Raw genomic sequence first — 23275 nt, 5'->3', positions numbered from 1 at the left:
ATGGTGAGAGTGTGCAAAGCAAGCTCGTGGGATGCCCAGGAAGCTAGTTTTATTACAGGCTGGGATATACACAGAGAGGGGGTGAGAGGTGAGGCCTGGCTGCCCGCTGGAGTCTCATTGTGGAGGGTTTTAAGAGATATACTGAAGAATTCAGGCTGTACAGGGAACCCAATGGGAATAAAGATTTTGGACCAGATGAGTGAACTGGGAAGCAGTGGGAATAAGGATTACTCAGAGGAGGCAGACACTAGCAGCAGGAAAAACAGGAAGTGAAAGTGATATTCCAGGAAGATATAATGAGGTTGTGAACTAGGGTGACGGTAGTGGCAACAGGAGGGAGGCAACACTGTGAAGGACAGTCCCCCATCCTCCAAAGCAGGCCCGCTCTTCTCCCTGCCTAGACACATATCACACACACACACACACACACACACACACACACACACACACACACACACACACACACACACACTTAGGAGGCGAGAGAAAACATAACCTCTTCACCACCCCCCTCCTCTCAGCTGTCAATTTTTGTCCCTTTAAGTCCTCAAACCTGGGACATCATCTTTAAGGCAGAGATGATCTGAAACATCACAGTTTTATGAAGCTGACGTTTCTTTCCCCGGTGTTCTCTGGGCCACCAGGCCATGCTGGCCACTCCACCACTGACACAGAAGGCAACCAACGTTTGGTGGACCCGCCAGTAGCCGGCTTTGTGCATGTATTATTACCTTTAATCTTCACAACTCTTCAATAGGCAGGTATTAGCCCCATTTCACAGATGAAGAAGCCAAGGCTCACAGAGATGTTAAGAGAGTAAACAGAGACTCAGAGAACAGCCAGGGGGCTGACGTGGGGTGTGGGACAGTGGACAGAGGTGTTTGTTCCCATAACAGGACATGGTAATTTTAGCCACCATTTGTCCACATTCATGCCAACCCCAAGGGTCAGGCAGCAGAACATACATGAGACTGGATTTGATACTGCTCACAGAGGGAGACGGAGCACCATGTCTGGTTGGAGGAATCAGGGCCAGGGTTTCTCCTGGGTCTGGAGGGGCAGATGGGTTTTTCAATGTTGTGTAGCTGGGGTCAGGGGCGACTGCATTCTGCTTAAAGCTATTTCCCTATGACCAAGGCTTTGGGGAGCTTTCTATCCCCTCAAACACAGAATTGAAGCAGGAGGTTAAGACTGCCGTGAGGGGTTTAGCTGGGATGTAAGGTAAGGTTTAGTGAACTGGGAAGATGGTTAGATACCGAAGGAGAAGACTCTCAGGCTGAGAGAGCTTTTCTAAAGGCCACACAGGAAACAGCAGCGACTCTGATCTGGATGGTCCTATCTAAACACATTCCTCTCCCCTTTCACTGGAGAAAATGATCAACTACCAAGGAAGCTAAGGCCCCCCTGGCATAATCAAGGCCAGGGTGGGTTTCCCACAGCCTGTGCAAAAACAAGCAGTGGCATGGCCGTGAACCCAGGGAACTTGTCTATGATTGTATTCCCAGTTCCTGGTACCCTGTACGTGTTCAATCAACATTTGGTGAAGAATAAAAGATCACCTGTTTCCAAAATTGTTTGTGTCCTTGTTGGCTGTGCCTTTTGCACAGATCTGAGAAATCTAGCTCACAAATGCCTGCTCAAACAAATGGACAAATGCTGACTGAGCTACAGTGCCCTGTGATGTCAGCTGAGTTACCTTGGTGCTTAGGATGAAGGAAAAGTGCTTTCCATCAGCTAACCTGGTCAGCATGCAGGGGAGAGAGGCAGGGGAAGGCGGTGCTTGGGGCAGACGCGTGGGACCCCTCCTGCACCAAGGGCCCTCAAGGAGATTCCAGATGTGCTCACTCCCTGAGAGAGACAACTCCAGGCAGGGCTAATACTCTCTTGAGCATCCCGGGGGACACTGTAACCACGAAGTAGGATAGATATGATCTTAAGTGATTCTGTGATTACAGTCATTTCTCCCTAATGCCCTGATACCTTGAAACGTGACATTGAGGGGTTCGTGTCCTCCAACGGCCTGGCCAGAAGCAGTAGTTTCTGCAAGAGGAGACAATATTTAATTCTGAGTGTAAGCTCCTATCTCCTCAAGGCTAAATACTGACTTCACACTTCAGGAGTGTACCTTTTTTCCAAATGCTCTTTTGTTCCTCTCTGGCTTCCAAGTAGTAGGTAACCAACTGTCTCTGCTTATGTCAAAAAGAGGCTCTCTGAGGAGGAAAGGACACTGCATTCGAAGTGCTGGAAAAGGAGATAATGCCACATGACGGCCAGTTTTCTAATTACCTAAGAGCCTGTCCTGTTACACATAAGGGGGGTACTACTAGAATTTCAGAAATGGCATCTTTTGTGCTCTGTCAACAGATTTTATAAAGCCCTCTCCACATTCTCTAAAAATAGGTCTTTTCTGTCAAATGAGACTGCAAGTTGCTTGAGGGGTCTCCCTGTCAGTTTCCTTTTGCACTTCTCACCCCAGTTCAGGGCCTGGCATTGTCAGGAAAGCCCCTCTCTCCAACTTGCACTTCTACAGTAGGCTTTTCATCTGCTTCTCCTGTCAAGTGGGTGAAGGGGCTGGGGGATTTCAGAACTAACCCTCCTAATCACAGGACCAGCTGTCTTTGCTGGCAGTGGGGGTGGGAGGGGAAAGCAAGGATGGGGGACACAAGTGTTAACAAGTCGCCATCACGTTGCTCATCTCCTAAGTGTGAGATGACACATAAACAGAAAGCATCTTTAGCCTCACTGCTTCCAGTGGAGGAGCTGGGGGTGGGATTGGTAGAAATTGAGGCAGCCCGGCCTACTTTCACCTTCCATGATCTTAGGAAACAGGAAAAGCAAACATTGGTATCTCCTCATAATTCTTCAGTCTAACTCAGTTCTATTTTACTTGTCACAGTCTTCTATTTTAAATTTTTCTTTAAAATGCAAATAAGCCACAAATAAGCTTCATCAAAATCCACAAACGAAATCTCCCAAGAAAACCAAAAGGTAGAGAGTATTTCTTCTCTGTTTACAATCTGAATTTTGAGGGTACTGGGTACATGTTCATCTTCCTGATTGTTCTGATTCACTTGGTATTATCTCACATTTATAATTTTATTAAGAAAAAAGTATCTGGAAACAGCAATAAAAACATTTTAATCTCAGTTTGCCAGCTAAGTATCACTAGACAAAAGCTAGACCCATAGTCATGATCTATGAAGAAAACAATCCCCAAACTCATTTCATCAAGTCTCAATCTTTAACTAGACCTAAATAATAAGCAAAGAACACAATTATTGCACAACAAACTGGACTGTGCAGGAGAGAACTGCTCTGGGAGAGGTTAGTAAGTAGCCAGGAGGATAAGGGAAAAGATATAGACTGAAAAAATGTTTTGTAACTGTAGTAGATTTGAAATAAGTAAATTTACATTTAGCATTCTTCATTATACTGTGAAAATCAATGACTCCAGATCTTGGTATGTTATTTAAGAAAAAAAAAACATGACTTACACTCTGTTTAAACGTTACAATTAAACATCAAATTGCTCATAGAATGAGTAGACTGGGAGATACCACAGGATAGTGGACTAATGCCAGTTAAGCCAATAAAATACACAGCCCATGGCAAGGTCTTTGTGTTCTTGGGCAAGAAATGGAAAGGAAGACCACAACCTCCTGGAGTGCTGCTGGCAGGAAATCTAAGCCAATTCACCAGACTTTTGGACTTCTCAGTACTCCCATCATACTTATAATGCTGGTGACTGATAAAACCTAAATCCAAGGGCACATTATAGACAGAACAGGGCTGGGTGGTTGAGCAACACAGTATTGTATTATCTGAAGCAAAGCAAACACACGAACCCCCAATGCCTTCTTTGTCATCCACACTCTTCCATGTGAAAGCTTTGGTGCATCAAATAATTCCAATGTAGACACCTTATCTAGAAACCTACTTAAGGACTATCTAGGTCCTAAGGTGGTAGTGAATCTCATTTCTTCACTTATTACTCTTGCACTGTCCAGTTCTATAGGCAGTAGCCACATGAGGCTATTTAAGTTTAACTCAATTAAAAGTAATAAACGATTCAGTTACTCTGGGCTTACTTTAGATACTCAACAGCTCTATGTGGCTAGTGGCTATACTGGATAGTACAGACTTAGAACATTTCCATCATCTCAGAAAGTTCTGTTAGACAGCTCTGCATATACTCTGTATACCAGATGGCAGGATCATCTTATTCTCAGTATACTGCTGGCATATATTGGCACAAAAAGATCAAGTGACCTATCCAAGCATCCATGGCAAGTGAGTCTTATAAATAGAACTTAAATTGACATCTCTGGGACCCTAGACTGAAGATCTTGTTCGGCTGGTTTGTTCTTCTCTGAACCATATTTCAATGTGAAAAGTGACTGACAGCCTTCAGTTGCAAATTACCTGCTACCTTGGTGGGTTTGACCGGAAAGCCACATCACAAGATCTCTTAGTTTAAGTTGGACTACAACAGTACTTTAGTTTCTAAATAGCCAATATACTATGGTCATCACCACTGAAGGCAATCAGTACTTGTGGAAAGTATTTTCATAATTTTCTTTGTACATTTTTCTTTAAATATATATTTTAAAAATTTATTTATTTTATTTATTTATTTATTTATTTTGGCTGTGTTGGGTCTTCATTTCTGTGCGAGGGCTTTCTCCAGTTGCGGCGAGTGGGGGCCACTCTTCATCGCGGTGTGCAGGCCTCTTACTGTCGCGGCCTCTCTTGTTGCAGAGCACAGGCTCCAGACGCGCAGGCTCAGTAGCTGTAGCTCACGGGCCCAGTTGCTCCGCGGCATGTGGGATCTTCCCAGACCAGGGATCGAACCCGTGTCCCCTGCATTGTCAGGCAGATTCCAACCACTACGCCACCAGGGAAGCCCTAAATATTTTAATTAAATAGGATTTCGGCACTGCAGTAGACAGAAATTCCATTTTGTTTAGGTCAACATTAAGCTATTTTGTTCTTAATCAATGTACCCAAAATGAATATGAGGGAAGATAGCTTAAATGTGTGTTGACTAGCAGAGAACAGGTAACTTTTATTTTGAATAAATAAAATGCTAAGGTTAAGAACTGATCTATGGACTTCCCTGGTCGTGCAATGGTTAAGAATTCGACTGCCAATGCAGGGGACATGGGTTTGATCCCTGGTCTGGGAAGATCCCAAATGCCGCGGAGCAACAAAGCCCGTGCGCCACAATTACTGAGCCTGTGCTCTAGAGCAGGCAAGCTGCAACTACTGAGCCCACATGCCGCCACTACTGAAGCCCGCATGCTCTAGGGCCCATGCTCCGCAACAAGAGAAGCCACCACAATGAGAAGCCCACACACCACAACGAAGAGTAGCCCCCGCTCGCTGCAATTAGAGAAAGCCTGCACACAGCAACAAAGATCCAACACAGCCAAAAAAAATAAAATAAATTTTAAAAAACTTATTAAAAAAAAAGAATTGATCTAACACTGTGAAAAATAATACTAGGGAGGATAATAATAGTGGTAATAATAACAGCAAACACTCATGTATATCTGCTTACTATGTGCAAGGCACATTCTAAGTACTTTATATATATTAATTCTGTATTAACTTGCTTAATCCTCGCACCTAACCCATGAAGCACTATTATGCTTCCTGATTTGGGGAATAAGGAAACTGAGGCATAGAGAGATTAAGTAGCTCATCCAAGGCCACAAAGTTAGGTAGAGTTAGGGTTTGGAACTGGATAGAGTGGCTCCAAAGGTTGGGCTTTTAGCCACCAGGTTATACTGCAAAGTCACTAAATACTGGGAAAAATCAGTCCTGTCTTCTTAAATCAATTGGCCAGTGCCCTTATTACTCATATTTCTAAAATCAGGGAACATGTTCACTTCATAATCAGTATGTTTATCTTTCTTTTCTGCATCTTTCCTTGAGTATTCTTTTCCTTTTCATTCATGAGTGTACTGTTGAAATTATAAACACAGTTTCCCCCCACCTCAAATAACTGTTTAACAGTTGATGCCAAAAATGCAGTAGATATTATACCAAAAATAAAATCAGTGTCCTAACTCCAGATCTAATGGACATCCTGAAATAAAATAGCCTGTTTTGCTTCAGAGTTACTTTTCACTCCAAACTATTTGGATTTGTTTTTATTTTAATAATTCCGGGCTTCCCTGGTGGCGTAGTGGTTGAGAATCCGCCTGCCGATGCAGGGGACACGGGTTCGTGCCCTGGTCCGGGAAGATCCCACGTGCCGTGGAACGGCTGGGCCCATGAGCAATGGCCACAGAGCATGTGCATCCGGAGCCTGTGCTCCGCAATGGGAGAGGCCACAACAGTGAGAGGCCCACGTAACCAAAAATAATAATAATAATAATTCCGTTCCAATTTGTGCCAGGGGCTCTATAGTATACCAAATCAATCAGTTTATAACTACAGCTATCAAAAGCCTATCTTTTAAGAACATAAAATACGGGAAGGTCTCAAAGTGAACTGGGGGAATTGGTGGTTTATAAAATTTGCTTCTTTTCAGACAATTCTGCCTTGAAACAGCACCAGAAACCTAAAATTAACATTGTAAAATTTCATTCTGAAAATAGCCACTTTAAAAGAAAAGAAAAGAAAAAAGATTTTTTCAATTTAAGAAAGAACTTTTTTTTTTTTTGTATTTAGTCTTTCAGATAACAAAACTCTAGACTGGAGTCAAGAGGTCCCGTCTAATCCAGTCATTTTACAGACAAAGAAACTTCCGTCTACAGAGATGATAAGACTTGCCCAGGTCACAGGGCTAACTCTTCGGAGCCTACAGTGGAACCTAGGCTTTCCGGTCAGCTCTTTCCACACCTGGTAGAAGGGCAAGAGGTCCTGCACACGTCCCCCACTACTCTCTAGCAATTCTTCCTAAGGCTTATGTTCCCAGATGCTGTCATGGCTGTGCATATCACGCACCGCGTACATCTGGGCATCAACCACAGTGGACACTGTAGATTTACACACGTTTAATGACAATGCCCTGGCCACTGGCAGAAGAAGTGCTGTGCTGGGACAACAGCTCATGAAGCCAAGAAATCTTAGAGGGACACGAGTTGCCTGCCAATCACTTTCAACCCTAGAGGCCACATTACACACACACAAAAATCCCCAAACTCATTTTTTTCCCTTTAAACTCTATCCCTCCTTTGAGCCAATGCCAACTTTAAAGAGAAAAAGGCAAAACGAGCAAAGCAATTGAGAGATTTATTTTAAAAGAAAACTTCCAGAGAATGTGCCCTGTGCTTCACCATGGGAGCTACTTCCAGCCCAAGTGCCCACATCATCAGTGTCTACAATCCTGTGATCCCTGATGTCTAGAAATCATGATCCTGAAGCACTGAACGATCCCAAATCAAGAAAGAACAGTTAAATAACATGTAGTATACTGTATTAAGAAAAGAAAGTGTATTATTATTATATTTTATAATGGTTTTCAACCAGTATTGACATAGAAAAAAAGGGGGTTTTCTGGCTAACGAGAAAACTTCTATTCCCTGAGCATCCCAACTAACTGAGGGTGCATTATAAAGAGACTGCTGTTTCTAGACAATCAAGTTTAGCGTTATCTAACTTGCCAAGAAGAATCTAAACCAATCAAAGGAAAATAGCTGCCCTCCTAACATTAAATGTGATTTTTTTCATTCTTAGAGACAATAAAAAAGTCTGTATTACATAAAATCACACATATATTAGAAAAAACACAAATGATTAATTTCCAATCTTTCTATGTAATTGTTAGCTGCTCTTTGGGTCAATTAAATACTCAAACAATAAATCAAGATTGCTTTAGCAGAGAATAGATAGGTAAACAGTTGAAATAATACAGCAGGATGTTTCCATTCTGCTAGACTGCATGCTCTCATAATCCACAACACTGGATGTTTCAGGGGATACTTTCAAGTCCAACTACGGGAGTACTCAGTTTCTACGACCCTGGGTAAACCCGGCACATACTGGTCAGAACTTCCAAAGGCCCAGCTCAGAATCAGAGGTCTATGTCAGGCAGCAAGTGACATATTTTGGTAGGAAAGCAGTCAAATTTACTAATTCAATGATCCCAATATGTGACTTTTCCTGAAAGAAAAAGAGAAGGCTCAGCAAAAATAAAAGTAATAATAGCAAAACAATGAAAGTGCTAAATAGGAGATGAAGGACTTGGTTTAAGAAGAAATAAGGGGAAAAAAATCTTTCTGGTTAGGAACCCAATGATTTCTCCAAGTAAATTTTTAAGAAAAGAAATGTTTTTTCAGAATGTTCTATCACAGAAACCAATGAAAACGGACCCCATATTCTAACTTTTGTACCTTTATCCATATGAAAAAGCAAACTATTTTCGCTAATTTGCTCAGTCCCTGGAAAGTCTGTAGTGCCTCTGCTGCACGGCTAAAACCGCGTGTAGGCATTTCGCTGCTGCTGCTGTTGTAACGGCTGCTGGACTTGCTGCTGCTGCAGGCGAATCTGCTGCGAATAAGGGTCTTCCAGGGATTTTACAAATATGGTGGTTCTGGGACCAGTCTTCCAAACGATGCCGTTGGCATCTTTCACAGAAGACTCCACTGTAATGTTGTGTGTGCCAAGGATAGCAAAGTTCAACAGGAATTGAGTACTGAAGTAATCATTATGAGGCTCAACCCTCTGCTCCATCTCATTGGTCATATTGTCAATGGGTATCTGGAATGAAAAAAATCATTAAATAACAATAGCTAACGTTTACTGATTGTATGCTGTGAGCTAGGACCCGTTTTAAGTGCTATTTAAATCCTTGCAAACAACCAAAAGGAAGGTACTAATATTATCCTTGCTTCATGAATGAGGAAGCTGAGGTGGGGAGGTTAAGTAACTTCTCCAAGGTCATGTAGCTAATGAGTGGTGACGTTGGCACCTGAACCCAGGCAGGCTAACTCCAGAGCCTGCACTCTTAATATCAGGTGACACTGCCTCCTCACTAGAAGGAGCTTGAGTAGAAGGAGCTTTCTCAACCCCTTCTGATGCTGGCCTTTCTGCTTTGTGAAGCAGTTCAGAACATGCAACCCCAAATACGCTGCTATGGCAGAGCGATTATTTTGAGCTAAGGGCACTTGAAAAACAACAGATACAGAAAGGGCTCTCTGACCTGCCCCTTTTTACCTAAAAACATAAAAAAATTTTCCATGAGAAAGGTAAACCTCCCTGCACCAAAAAAGAGAAGACTATCACCAGAGACTGGGAATCGATGTTGAGATGGATCTGCACAAACCAACCTAAGAAAATAACCTGTATCTTCCACTAGTCTCTCCCAATGCCCCAACAGAGCTCCCAGTCATTTTACTTACTGTCCCTAGCCCCAAACCCTCTTGTCTTGCCATTTTGTCAGGAATTTATCGTCTGTGTGTCTAAAAGGTATCTAAGCTTTCTGTTCTGGTCACTTCTTCGGGTCTTCATCCTCCTGTGAAGACTCCCATATATATGTAAAATTCTAATAAAACTGGAATGCTTTTCTCCTGTTAATCTGCCTTAAGGTCAGTTCAATCTTAGGCCTAGCTGGAGACCCTAAGAGGGTAAAAGAGAAATTTCTCCTCCCCTCTCCTTGTTCACCCAACCCCAACTCCAATTCCCATCTTTCTTTAACCTGTGAAGAGATATTCTAAAGAAACGGGATGCAACCACCTGTTTCAGTGAGTTTAAAATCTGAAAGACTGAAAAAGAACATAATGCTATGCAAATATATGGTTTTTTCCCCTATTAGCTAGTCTGATTTTATATTACTTAAGTAATGTAGTGATTCTTCCCTCCTTTAACAAATTAACTTTAGAACTTGAATGTTGCTTACTTAAAAATCAGTGTCTTGTTCAGATGGGCAGTACAACATATTATGAAACACAGATTTATGAATTCATTTACGTATTTAGCTAGATACTCATACCTTTGGTCCTTCAAAGAACAGAGTAACACCTGCAGGTGTATCTCTTCTTGTACCGAAGATGAAATATGTCAAGAGAGACACTTATTCTAAGAATGCATATAGAGGTAATCAGAATGAATATTTGATAAGATTGCTCTATGTTTATGTGTGTATTTCTCTTGTGTAATTAATTATATAAATGTGTCCTGAAGCTTCGTGTCTCAATAAGCAGTTATCATGAGGTCAGTTTTCCAGAGACACTGATCTGTAACATTAATGAAATGAAGTCACCACAAATTCAAGATCTTAAAATTTTTATAAGCCCTTTTTTGTTTTTTGTTTGCATTCAACTTTTGTAGGATTTTTATTTCCCTAAAGAATATGCACACCAAACAAGAACTTCCTTAAAAGGACCAGAAATAGGCCTAGTAAGCAACCTGATTACTCTGAACGCATGATGCATTTTAAGTTGCAAACTCACTGCAAGTAACATTACAAAACAATCATGTACTACCTGGCTTATTACGTCAACTTCTTGACTTTAACCAGTGCCTCCTGAGAGGTAAGTCAACAACGAGAAGACCAGTAGTACTTCTCGACTTGAATGGTTTTTTTAAAAACAGTAGAAATCACTATATACAAGAACAAAGAGAATCATGATTACTGTTCTTTCAAACTCAAAATGAGCAGAGAGCTGCAGACAGGGATAAGTTGACTATGTAAGTTCTCCTTACGATCTTCTGTGACAACAGAGATCATTGAAACGTAAGTGAGTTGTACTAAATACCGTAAATAATTTTTTTCATTATTTACCAAATATCTGAGTGGCTACATAAGGTGCCATGCTTTGTGCCCTCGAAGTCAAAAGAGAGGGAGAGAATGAAGGCTGAGCCTTCTCAGAGTGGGTACAGAGCCCCGGAGAGAGAGAGAAAGTTACCAAAGTAAGGAAAGTAGTGATGGCTTAAACCAGACCTTCCCTTGGCTTTTTAGCCTAAAACCACCAAAGAGAATAAAATGCTCTCATTTTATATCTTTACTGATACCCCTTTCCTTGCTCTGGACCTCAGTTCAAGGATGCCCACAAATAAACCCAGACATAACCAATTTGGACATTTAAACAACTCTGTTCATACAACTGTGCACTCGTTCACTTGTTCCATTTACTGTGAATAAACCACCAAGGAATTAGAAAGAGATGTCTAAAGAAAGGAACATTCTACATTTGGAACGTTGCTGCTTCATGGGCACAGATTCAGAATCTTAGCTTTGGCTAACAAAGCAAGCATGATTTTGGTTAACCTACCTCATGATTTCTCAAAGTAGCAAATTTCTAGGGTTAAAACCCTTAACGAAAGATTTTACTTCATCTGATCACTGTATGTCAATATAGTATACTTTTTTTGGAACATGCTAAAATTTACTTAAAACAAAGTTAAAATAATTAGATGTGTTCTTTTGGGGTCAGGGGGTGAGGGAGAGGTTACTCGCCACTCCTGATGCTTCCCTCCATGTGGAGGGACCTTTCATTAGATGAACAGTACTGGTCTCTAGGGAAGAAGGTGCATCCTACTGATTGTAAGTTGTGGGGTGGGGACTGGGCCTGGGGAGCTGAGCACCTTCTCTCTGCCTTCTTCTTTGGGCTTCAGGGTACTGCTCCTCCCAGTTTTATAGGGGCAGGCTCTTGTGTGTACTGACGGAGGCTGGTGTGAAAACTCAATTCAGAGCCACAAGGCTAGGCAGTCCTTGCTGCCAGGCACCTGAGCTAGGTTTCTCCCCAGCTCTAACAGTAGTGACACTCATATTTTGATCTCTGCCTGCCTGGATGCTTTGTCTATCAACTGGTTCGGGCAGGGAAAAGAGAAGCGTTGTTTATCAGCCCCCTTACACCCTAATACGTATTTTTAACTTATGTCCATCTGATCCCTTGCGAGGTATAACTACAATCTGCTTAACCATGAAAAACACTGGAAAACTTCCATCAATGAGTTGATAAAACCTGCATCACAACTCTGCCTCTTTTCTAAATTACCTTGTAGTCTTGTCCGGATTTACTCTGCAGTGTGGAAGAAACATTCAGACAGACAGACTGAATTTTGCGGAAGAGTCCTGGTTTAGATCCGTGCTGGACCACTCCCTCTACCTTCAGCGCCAGTTGCTGGTTATTCTGGACAGCAATGGGTTCAGCAGGGTTCCGGGGGGATGGTGACAGGGCAAGCTGGAAAGCCAACATTAAAATAAATGCTAACAACCAAAAGCAAGCTTCCTTCCAACAAACATGTCTGTGTTAATCGTTGATTATAGATTAAAACGTCACTTGTACACACACAGGCACACAAACATACACACAGATACACACACACAGACACACAGACACACACACACCCGCAATGACCTGACTGTGCTGGGACAACCAGACAGATGTACCTTTAAAGTCAAGGGTTCCGTATCCCTAATGCCTCCTTTTAAATACCACTGGGTTTTTTTTGTTTTTTTTTTTTTTAACCCCCAGCCCCAGTTCTGTTTGAGGGGAACAGAGGATTAGAGAATAGCAAGGGCACTGTTCTCCCAATTTCTGAGGTGGGGCATTTCTTTGACAATGAACCAACTCTAGTATGGAAATGCACTATATAAATTTTCATGTCCCGCTGCTGTCTCTATGGTCTTAGGTAATTTAAATAAACTAAATTCAAATGTAAATGAATCTAGAATTCTAGGATTACATACGCTATCAAGTCAGCATGGTATAAAAGTCAATTTCCAAGATAAACCAAATGACATTTTTAACCTCTCAGTTTTTCTTTAAAAACATATTAAGAATCCTAAATACCCTTTAATTAAAGAAAGCGCAAATCTTGCTTAAATAAAAATACGGAACAAATTGGGTCTTTCTGATAATGTTGTTGAGCCACTGAACCCTGGAGACATCTTACCTTAGGACTTCTTATCTATATAATCAATTTTCCTTGTTATTCAGGTCATTTTGAAATGGAATGCTCTATTATTTGTAATCAAAAACATTCAAATGGATGCAAAAGTGCACTGAAGACATTTACTGATAGGGATAATCCAGGGAATCTCTTACAAATGACAATTGCCCCCCTTTCCCAACAATTTCATTCTTTGAATCAAAATAGCTTTTGAATTTTGAGTGGCTTAAATATTTTAAAATACTGACTCTACTCATAGCCCAGCTCCTCAAAATTTGTTATTTGAAGACAAAAGTGCTTTGGAGATAGGGCTGGTGATGTTTTACTGGACCTGATTCATTCTAAGTTGGGTTTAAATAGTTTGATCAGACATGGACTCAGCTCAAGATCCTTGTGGGCTACTATGAGGAACAGCACTCAACTCATTCTTGAAGACAGGGATTGAGCTCGAGGTACCCAAATGCCTGTCACACTGCATTTGGCACTATGAGGAAAGAAAGGAGAGGAGAGGGTTTAACTCCCAAATCACTTGTTGAAGGGAGGAAAGGCTTACAGCTGAAGAGTATAAGTTCTGTCTAAACCAAAGGTAAGATCCTGAAGCAGAGCTATGCCCCCTATAATCTTCAGAAGAAGGTATTAAACTATATTAAACCTGAGTGTTCTTCCTATATTACCTTGATGCTGGTAGACTGCAGTTTCTGGAAAAAATATCTCTGAAATGAAAGAGGAACTTTCAGCAAAGAAATGATGGCATTGCAGAGGCATGCTGTATGCTGGGGAAAAAAAAGAAAAATCAAATGAAAATAAATTTCCAAATTTCATCAACAAATAGTTACTTTCAGGAAGAAGTGTAAAAACTACAAATGCTCATAAAATTACTACAAAAGTACACACCAATCAGGTTAGGAGACATAACACTCAGGAACTGCATACATTTGTCAAATCACTCATGTCAAGGAGGACAATTACAGATTTTTACTTTATTGTGAAATATATTCAATAAAAAATGACAGAGAAAACCCACACTCCTCAAGACCAAGCAATGTGCAAAGTTTGTGTTTCTATAGAGCTTAGAGCTATTAGACATATATAGTTATTTTAGATACTAAAATATAAAGTAACTATCACGTGACAAAATATGATAAAGAGCATGTATACGGTAAAAAATCAGAGCAAAATATTGACATCTGAGGCTCGAGTCCAAATCCCCGTGGAACCTTGGCTTGGAACTGCCTCATTCTTCATCCCATCTCTACCAGGTGGCCTCCCTGTCCATGTGGCCATGAGTCTCCAGAGAGTGAGCAACGGTGGAAACTTACTGGAATTCAGATTACAGATTACCATATAGTCCAACTCTATAGATCGCTGAAACTTAAAACACCTTCTTTCTAAAATCTATTTCACAAATTTAACTGAGTTTTGAAAATCCCAGCTTAACTGCAGAGGAATAGAACTACTCTAACGAATCTTTTGAGTCTTAGTGAAAGGGGTCATAGAACCAGAATTTAAGAATTCAAAGATTTTATTTATTTATTTGTTTATTTTCAACTACTTTCTTGAGGTACCACTGACATGCAAAAAGCTGGACATATTTAATGCATACTACTTAATCAGTTTGGAGATAAGTATACACCTGTGATACCATCAAAGATATTTTAAAGATCAACCAGTCTAACCCTCAATTTTGCTGATGACACAGGTCACCCAGACAGCTAATGGAACAAGCTGGGACTGGAACCTAGGTCACCTGACTAGGTCACTCAGTGATTTTGTTTTATTTCACCAATGATTTGCAAACTTAACAGAAAAAAGAAATTACAGTACCGGAACTCCTGTAACTTTGGGTGACCCAGAACCATTCCTGCTTGGTCTACCATCCCCTCCTCAGTCTACTCCTCTCTCAGTGGCCCCCAAAATACCACAGGCTGAAAACTATTCCACTATACAGTGCTGTCTGTCCTTTTAAGTTCGTGCTTCCAAGCAGGGTATCACCTAGTGCCTCTGCTATAAACATTTTTTAAAAAGTAGGGCATTAAGGCTAAAAGCCAGAAGAATCCATTCCTCATTGGTTTCAGATTACCAAACATTCTGTGCCTGACAGACTCCTAATATAAATGCCAGGTCTATTACTTGAGATAACCACAACACGGATTTAGAGAGACACTGGGTCTACTCAGGTTTAACTGCTAAAACAGCACTATTCATCTTCTTGCAACAAGGGATCTGAGATGCATTTGCACGGACATCCTACTTGTGGTGGAACCTTTGATGCCACAACAGTATTTAAGGAGAGAAACATCTTTAAAGGGTGGATTTAGAGGACCACAAGTGACCTCAGGCTGTTCCTGGGCAAAAAGGCACCATTTTCCCTTTTAAAAGAATAGATGCAGATTTTGCAATTCCCCACTGGGAAAGCAGGACTGCCTCTGAGACCACTAGCCCCTTGGGCACACTTCAACACGTATGTTAGTTGCAGATTACTATCAAAGTACCAGTCTGGAGATGTGAAATCACATATCATGATTAGTAAACCAGTAAGAGGACTAACCCATCATGAATACTCCCTTCATTGCCAAACCGAATACTTTTCAGCCTTTGTATTTTTTGACACTTCTGTGGCACCTGATAATGCTCTTCTTCCATGAAATTCCACTTAACGGCCCCTGCCCTCACTTCTGATTCTTCCCTTCTCCACCTTCTTTCCTAAGATTCTCCTCCTTTGTATGTTCCTTCAGTGTTGATGCTCTCCTTAGTCCTTTTGTCTTCTCAGTCCATTTGTTCTTCACAGGCAGTTTTCTTCACTCCCAGGACTTTAAGAATCTGTATGCTCATGACACCTCAACCTTACATGCATCCCAGCCTGTCTCCTTCTGACACCAAACCTATTATCTAACTGCCAATGTTTAACATGTTTAAAAATGAAACCACCTTCTTCCACTATCCCTCTGTATTCTGTCTCAGTCAAGGATCAACCATTTGTGCACCTGGTCACCTAAGCTGGAAACCCAGAGGTCATGTCTCCATCCTCTCACATCTAATTTAAAGAAAACAAAAAACAAACAAAAAACCAAAACAAAGCCTTGAAAATATTACACCTAAATAATCTTTCTTATGTATCTGTTCTTCTCATTCTTGCTCCCACTTTATCAATTTGGCCCCTACCTTGGATTACTGCAGAAGTCTTGTAACCACTTTTCTTTCCTTTAATTTCATGCCTTCCAGGCCATTACCTGTTCTGTTTCTACATAACAATAGTGTACAGTCTTAGCTTAACCACTTCTCTCCCACACCCATTTAAAATTCCTAAAGAGTGCCCCCATTGTCTATGAGATAAAGTCCAAACTCCTTAAGACTGTGTTAAAAGCCTTTTGTCATCTGTCCTCCACTGACCCCTCTAGTCCTGAGCCTGCACATTATGCTGCAGCAATAACACACTGTTCCCAGAAGACATCATGCTATTTCATGCCTCCGCTTTTTTTTAAAAAATAAATTTATTTATTTATTTATGGCTGCGTTGGATCTTCATGGCTGCTTTGGATCTTCGTTGCTGCACGAGGGCTTTCTCTAGTTGCAGCGAGCGGGGGCTACTCTTCGCTGTGGTATGCAGGCTTCTCACTGAAGTGGCTTCTCTTGTTGCGGAGCATGGGCTCTAGGTTTGCGGGCTTCAGTAGTTGTGGAACATAGGCTCAGTAGTTGTAGTTCGTGGGCTCTAGAGCGCAGGCCCAGTAGCTGTGGCGCACGGGCTTAGTTGCACTGCAGCATGTGGGATCTTCCTGGACCAGGGCTTGAACCCATGTCCCCTGCTTTGGCAGGTGGATTCTTAACCACTGCGCCACCAGGGAAGTCCTCATGCCTCATGTTGTTCTCTGCCTGAAATTCTCTACACCTCCTTATCTGCCTGAAAAACTCATATGCAAATACCTCTTCTCTGATGTGCACCCTCACCCCATTTCCCCTATCCTTTGACATGAATTACTTTCTCTTTTGTGCTACAATTCTACTTTGTGCAGACCTCTATTACTGCACATATATTGTATTGTATTTGTTTACAAAATCTTTATCAGACTATGAACAACTTGAGGGAAGAGCCTCTTTGTCATTTTTCTATTCACAGGATTCAATAAATACTTGTTAAACTGAATTTTGGGTTCAGAAAGTATCAAATCTATAAAATACAATTTGGAAAGGTGGAAAAGGGAATCAACATTTATTAACCACTCCTTATATGCCAGGCCAGGCACTGTGCCAGGCATTAGGCATTATTCCATTTAAACTTCACAAAAACCCTATGAGGTAGATATTTTTCCATATCATAGAAAAGCATATTAGAAATTTGTCTAAAATCACACCTGCTGAGTGGCAGAGGTAGAATTTGACTCTAGGGCTCTTTTCTCTATATTGCGTACCTACTGGGCAGAAAATTCCCATTCTTTCCATTAGACGCAGTGGATTGAACTCTATCAAACTCAAGGTACTATCTGGCATCTATTTAATTTCCTAGGGTGGAGCTTAGAGGAAATACATGTAAATAATTTAATCAATGTCTCACATAAATATGTCTACTTCCTACAAACATAATCTTTACAATCTTCCTTAGCAACCAATCTCAGTATCAAACAGCTACCTGTGTCATTTCAATTCAGCAAATATGTACTGACAATCTTATGTGGAAAGCAGTGTGCAAAGGAAAAGTATCTAACCTTAAAATCTAATTTAACTCTTTAATGACACATCCTGTCAATTTCTTCTAGAACACCTGATAAATGGTGAGTTCAGAATGAGAACAGCAGGAGGCAGAAGAGAGCTACAGGAAATACCAGTATCCAATGTGTAGGCAGGGCAAGAGAAACTCTCCAAGGTGTAAAGTTCAAAGACAGTGCTATGGACTGAATGTGCTGTCGTCTCTAAATTCACATGTTGAAGCCCTAACTCCCTAAGTGTTGATATTTGGAGGAGGGCCTTTGGGAGGTCATTAAGTTTAGATGAGGACATGAGGGTGGGGACCCTGTGATGGGATCAGTGCCCTTATAAGAAGAGAAGGAGAGAAGAGAGCCCCTCTCTCTCCAACACGTGAGGACACAGCAAGAAAGCAGCAGCTGGCAAGCCAGTGAGAGACCCCTCACCACATTAACAAATTGGTTGGCACCCTGAGTCTGGACTTCCCAGCCTCTAGAATTGTAAGAAATGTCTGTTGTTTAAGCCACTATGTCTATTTTGTTATAGGAACCTGAGCTCAATACAAGACTGGAGAATGGCCAGACAGGGAGGAGGAAATCTGGGTGAGAGTGTCAGTCTGTCCTGTGACTGGGAAGTCAGGGGATAAACAGCAGGTGTTCAACAGTGCCAAAGGCAGCAGATGCAGTAGGCTAAGTGGACATGAGTATTAAAGGACAGCAGTAGCATCACCTGGCCGGAACTGATTTATACTGATAGTCAGAAAATAAGCCCAGTTCTTTCTATTTTAATTGGCCAATAGTTTTCAACCCTGGTGGCATGACAGAATCACCTGGGAGCTTTAAAAATACTAATGTCTGGGCCTCGCAGAGATTCAAAGATAACTGGCCTGGGGTGGGGCCTGGATATTGATGTTTTTAAAAATAGCTTCCAAAGTGATTCTAATGTGTAGCCAAGGTTGAGAACAATTGCAACTTTAGTTAAATTGTTAAAAAAGGAAAAAAAAGTTTTATCTGCATTCTGGTAGAGTAGATTTGACATGTTAGTGTGACTATGTAGCAGCTACAGATGTGATAAGTGCTTTCATGGATTATCTCATTTCATCCTCACAACAATACTATGATGTAGGTACTGTACTAACCCTGTTACAAAACAGGCACAGAGGAAGCAGTCACAGAGAGGTTAATGTGTTGAAGTCAAACACAGTAAGTGCCAGAGACAGATAAAAACTCACTTCCACATAATAAAAATCAATAAAACAAATGTGACTTGCCATATAAGAAACAGGGGTATATTTCCGACTGAGTGATTCCACCTCCTCCAAGACATGATTATATACAGACATCATTCTTCTCTCATATTCACTGTCAGCATGGGCTGCTCCTGTAGATCCATATTCCTGGAAACTGAAGTCAAAAATTAATATCAATCAATCAACCAAAACAGTAACTAATTTAATGTCAAAATGTGTCAGGTACTTTCTACACACTCTCATTTAATCTTTAAAATAATGAAGTAGGCACTGTTATTTCCATTTCACAGATGAGAAAACTGAGGCTTGGAGATGTTAAGTAATTCGCCTTCAGTCACACAACTAGTAAGCGACAAGCCAGAATTCAAATCCAGACCTGACTTCAAATTATACAAGTCTTAATCACTTTGGTTGTTAGCTAGTATAAAAATGTTTAATTAAACCTTGTCTCTGCCATGAGGTGAAAGAGACATAAGGCATTTGAAAAGGTAAACGATCAATAAAGTCAGCAGACAAGTGCCAAATAACCAGTAAAGATATGCAAGTAATCAGAATATAGAGGGAGCTGAGGAATGCCACAGAAGAGATGGGTCTTGGACAAATCACTACGCAAGTAGCATGGATAAGATGTGAAGAGATGGAAAGTTTGGAGGGCATTCATAACTGGAGAAATGGCATGAATCTAAAGCAAGCAGGTGAAATGCACAAGAATGTTCAGCAGAGAACTAGCATATAGAGCATGCTGAAAAAAGTTTTACCTAGATTTCTTTTTCTTCTACTGCCTCAAACCCAAAGACATTTCTGAAAGTATTTCTAAATGGGAAAAGGTGGCAAACTCCTGCCTTCTAACTAAACTTCAAGAGGGTTATTTGAAAATGCAATACAGGTAACTTAACTATGTTGGGTTAACACTATTCTTATTATTCCCTTATTATCCTTTTAACGCCTACTATGTGCAAGGTACTTCAGCTGGGTACTTTACATAGGTTTTCATTTAACCATTACAACCACTCTAAGAGACAGGCATTATTACTTACCTATAGTTTATGCATATGTGGCTCAGGGAGACGAAAGAACATGTCTATATTCATACTCACTCCTAGCTGTATGTACATGTGTATCTGCCTGGCTCCAAAGCTTTGTTCCCTACTCTGTACTATATCTTAAGTTCTATTACGACAAGAACTGAACCTCATTTAGTGATAGACTTTAAGGAAAACTATACCACACAATAAAGCATAAAGATGTAAAAGTCTCTGACAAAGTGACCTGCTAATAAAAGGGTATAAAATCAGAATATACTGTTCCACCTTCTACAAAAGGAGTATTCCTTTATTTATTTTAAATAAACTTTATTGAGATATGTTAGAAAATCGCAAAAATGCACCCTTCCTAGTCAATCCCTACTTGTGGCCCCCAGCAACCAGATTAGCTTTCTATCACTGTAAATGAGATGTTTCCTAATATTGGATATAAACAATCATACTATATGTAATATTTTGTGTCTGGTTTCCTTTACAGCACAACATTTTTGAGTCATTAATGTGTTTTGCATATTTCAACAGATCATCCATCTATATTGCTGAGTAATATTCCACTGTATGAACATACTACAATTTATCTACCCACTCACCTGTTGAGACATTTGGCTCTTTCCAGTTTTTGTTGTTGCAAATAAAGCTGCTAAGAAAATCTGTGTACAGGTCTCTGTGGAAATATGTTTTCATTTCTCTTAAGTAAGTAGAAATAGAACTGGTGGTCATATGGTAACTGCCAAACAGTTTTCCAAAGTGGCTGAATCATTTTGCAGTCCCCAAAATGTATGAATTCAAGCTCTTCCACATCTAATATTTGGTATTAAAGGGCTTTTTAACTTTAGCTATTCTAGTGGGTGTTAGTTGTATCTCACTGTGATTTTAATTTGTATTTTTCTGATACCAAATGATGTTAAGCATCTTTTCATGTGCTTATTGGAATTGACATATCTTCTTTTTTGAAGTGTCTGTTCAAATCTCTTGTCAATTCTTAAAAATTGGGTTATCTTGAGTTGTATGGTTTTCTTAATATTCTGATAGAATATGTTTGAGAATATTTCACCCTGCAACCAATCTTTTCATTTTCTTAATGGCATCCTTCAAAGAGCAGAAGTTTAAATTTTTAAATCCAATTAAACAAATTTTTCTGTACAGTAACTGCTGTTTGTGTCCTGAAAAAATCCTTGCTGATCTCAAGGTCATGAAGATTTTCTCCCAAGTAGTATTCTAGAAAGTTTGGAATTTTATCTTTTACAGTTTGATCTGTGATACACTTGGAATTAATTTTTATGTATGGTGTGAGTTTAAAGTCAAGATTCTTTCCCCCCATACAGCGTGTTCCAGCACAATCTGTTGAAAAAACAGATTGTCATCTTTGTCAAAACTCAAGTAATACTCCTACGTATCTATTATGGTCTCTCTATTCTACCCTCAAGCCAATATCACATTGTCTTAATTACTGGAGCTTGAAATCTTTAGCAAGTCCTCGACTTTAGTTTTTTCCTTTATTTTACAATATGGTGAATTACAGTGATTGGTTTTCTAATATCAAACCTAAAATTTCCGGAATAAACCCTACTTGGTTTTAATGTATTATCCTTCAGAGTTTTGTTAGGTTCAATTTGTACATGTTTTGTTAAAGATTTTTAAGTCTATGTAGAATATCTGAATTTTTCCTGTTCACCTCAACTATCACATTTATTGGCACAAAGTTATTTATTCCTTTAATATGCTTTTAATATCTATGGGATTTGTGATGGTACTCTTATTTCATTTCTAATATTGGTAATTTGTGTTCTCTTATTTCCTTGTTCAGAATAGCTAGTTTTATCAACTTTATTGATCTTTTCAAAGAGCCAGCTTTTGGTTTCACTGACTTTCTCTACCGTTTACTTATAATTCACTGATTAGCATTCTCATCTTTACTATTTCTTTCCTTCTAATTACTTTGAGGTTAATTTGCTCTTTTTCTTGCTTTAATATGAGAGAAACTAATGATATTACTTTTAAACTTTCTTTTGTGTGTGTATGTATGCATTTAAAGTTATAAATTTCCCTCTAAGCTCTGTTTTAACTGCATCACACAAGTTTTGATATGTCGTGTTCTCATTTTCATTCAGTTTAACTTACTTTCTAATTTCCCTTGTGATTTTTTGACCAATTGGAATGTTCAGAAGTCTTGTTTAATTCCGAAACATTTAGGGATTTTCCAGAGATGATTTTCTAATTTAATTCTATCAGATAACATATTCTACATAGTTTCAATGCTTTTACATTTACTAAGAATTGTTTCGTAGCCCAGCATATGGTTTACTTTGGTAAATTTTCCAAATGCGCTTGGAAAGAATGCGTATGCTGCTGTTGGTAGGGCATACAGGTCAATTAGGTCAAGTTGGCTGGTAGTGTTATTCAAGTCCTCTATATCCTAAGAAATCTTCTGCAAGTTGTTCTAGCAATTATTCAGAGGGGAGTGTTGAAAACTCCAACCATAATTGTAGATTTATTTCTCCTTTCAGTTGTCAGTTTTTGCTTCATATATTTGGAAGATGTCACTAAGTATATAAATGTTTAGAATTATGTCTTCTTGATGAACCGATCCCCTATTATGGTAAAATGTAGCTCTTTATCAAGTCTTTGTCCTGAAGTCCACTTTGTATGATACTGTCACGCCAGCTTTTAGGGTTCCTTTTCCATCCTTTTGTTTACTTTTAATATATTTGTATCTTTGTATTTAAAGTGGGTTCACACATATGGTCACCTTCTCTTTGATAAAGGAGGCAGGAATATACAATGGAGAAAAGACAGCCTCTTCAGTAAGTGGTGCTGGGAAAACTGGACAGCCACATATAAAAGAATGAAATTAGAACATTTCCTAACACCATACACAACAATAAACTCAAAATGGATTAAAGACCTAAATGTAAGGCCAGACACTATAAAACTCTTAGAGGAAAACATAGGCAGAACACTCTATGACATAAATCACAGCAAGATCCTTTTTGACCCACCTCCTAGAGAAATGGAAATAAAAACAAAAATAAACAAATGGGACCTAATGAAACTTAAAAGCTTTTGCACAGCAAAGGAAACCATAAACAAGACAAAAAAGACAACCCTCAGAATGGGAGAAAATATTTGCAAATGAAGAAACTGACAAAGGATTATCTCCAAAATATACAAGCAGCTCCCGGCAGCTCAATATCAAAAAAACAAACAACCCAATCCAAAAATGCGCAGAAGACCTAAATAAACAATTCTCCAAAGAAGATACACAGATTGCCAATAAACACATGAAAGGATGCTCAATATCACTAATCATTAGAGAAATGCAAATCAAAACCACAAGGAGGACTACTGGGCATACACCCAGAGAAAACCATAATTCAAAGACACATGCACCCCAATGTTCATTGCAGCACTATTTACAATAGCCAGGTCATGGAAGCAACCTAAACGCCCATTGACAGAC

At 39.9% G+C, this 23275-nt stretch overlaps 1 protein-coding gene across 3 annotated transcripts in view; it reads right to left on the bottom strand.

The window, feature by feature from the left end:
* Window positions 1-463: 463 nt before the first annotated feature.
* The window catches only part of INTS7 (integrator complex subunit 7), a 95968-nt gene continuing 73156 nt past the window's right edge, over window positions 464-23275 (bottom strand). For 2 of the 3 annotated variants that reach the window (XM_007102635.2, XM_007102636.4), the window contains 4 exons: window positions 18794-18926; window positions 13521-13619; window positions 11949-12134; window positions 7226-8709 (listed from right to left, as the gene is read on the bottom strand). In XM_007102635.2, coding sequence (XP_007102697.1) covers window positions 8422-8709; window positions 11949-12134; window positions 13521-13619; window positions 18794-18926 — 706 coding nt within the window. In that variant the 3' untranslated portion in view covers window positions 7226-8421. Of the gene's footprint in view, window positions 2041-2125; window positions 2242-7225; window positions 8710-11948; window positions 12135-13520; window positions 13620-18793; window positions 18927-23275 lie in introns of those variants that run through there. The other variant, XR_003679407.2, reaches the window with a different exon arrangement.

This window comes from Physeter macrocephalus, chromosome 4, assembly GCF_002837175.3.
Source record: "Physeter macrocephalus isolate SW-GA chromosome 4, ASM283717v5, whole genome shotgun sequence".
NCBI classification, from domain to species: Eukaryota; Metazoa; Chordata; class Mammalia; order Artiodactyla; family Physeteridae; genus Physeter; species Physeter macrocephalus.
This window is presented reverse-complemented; position numbering and strand designations above follow the sequence as displayed.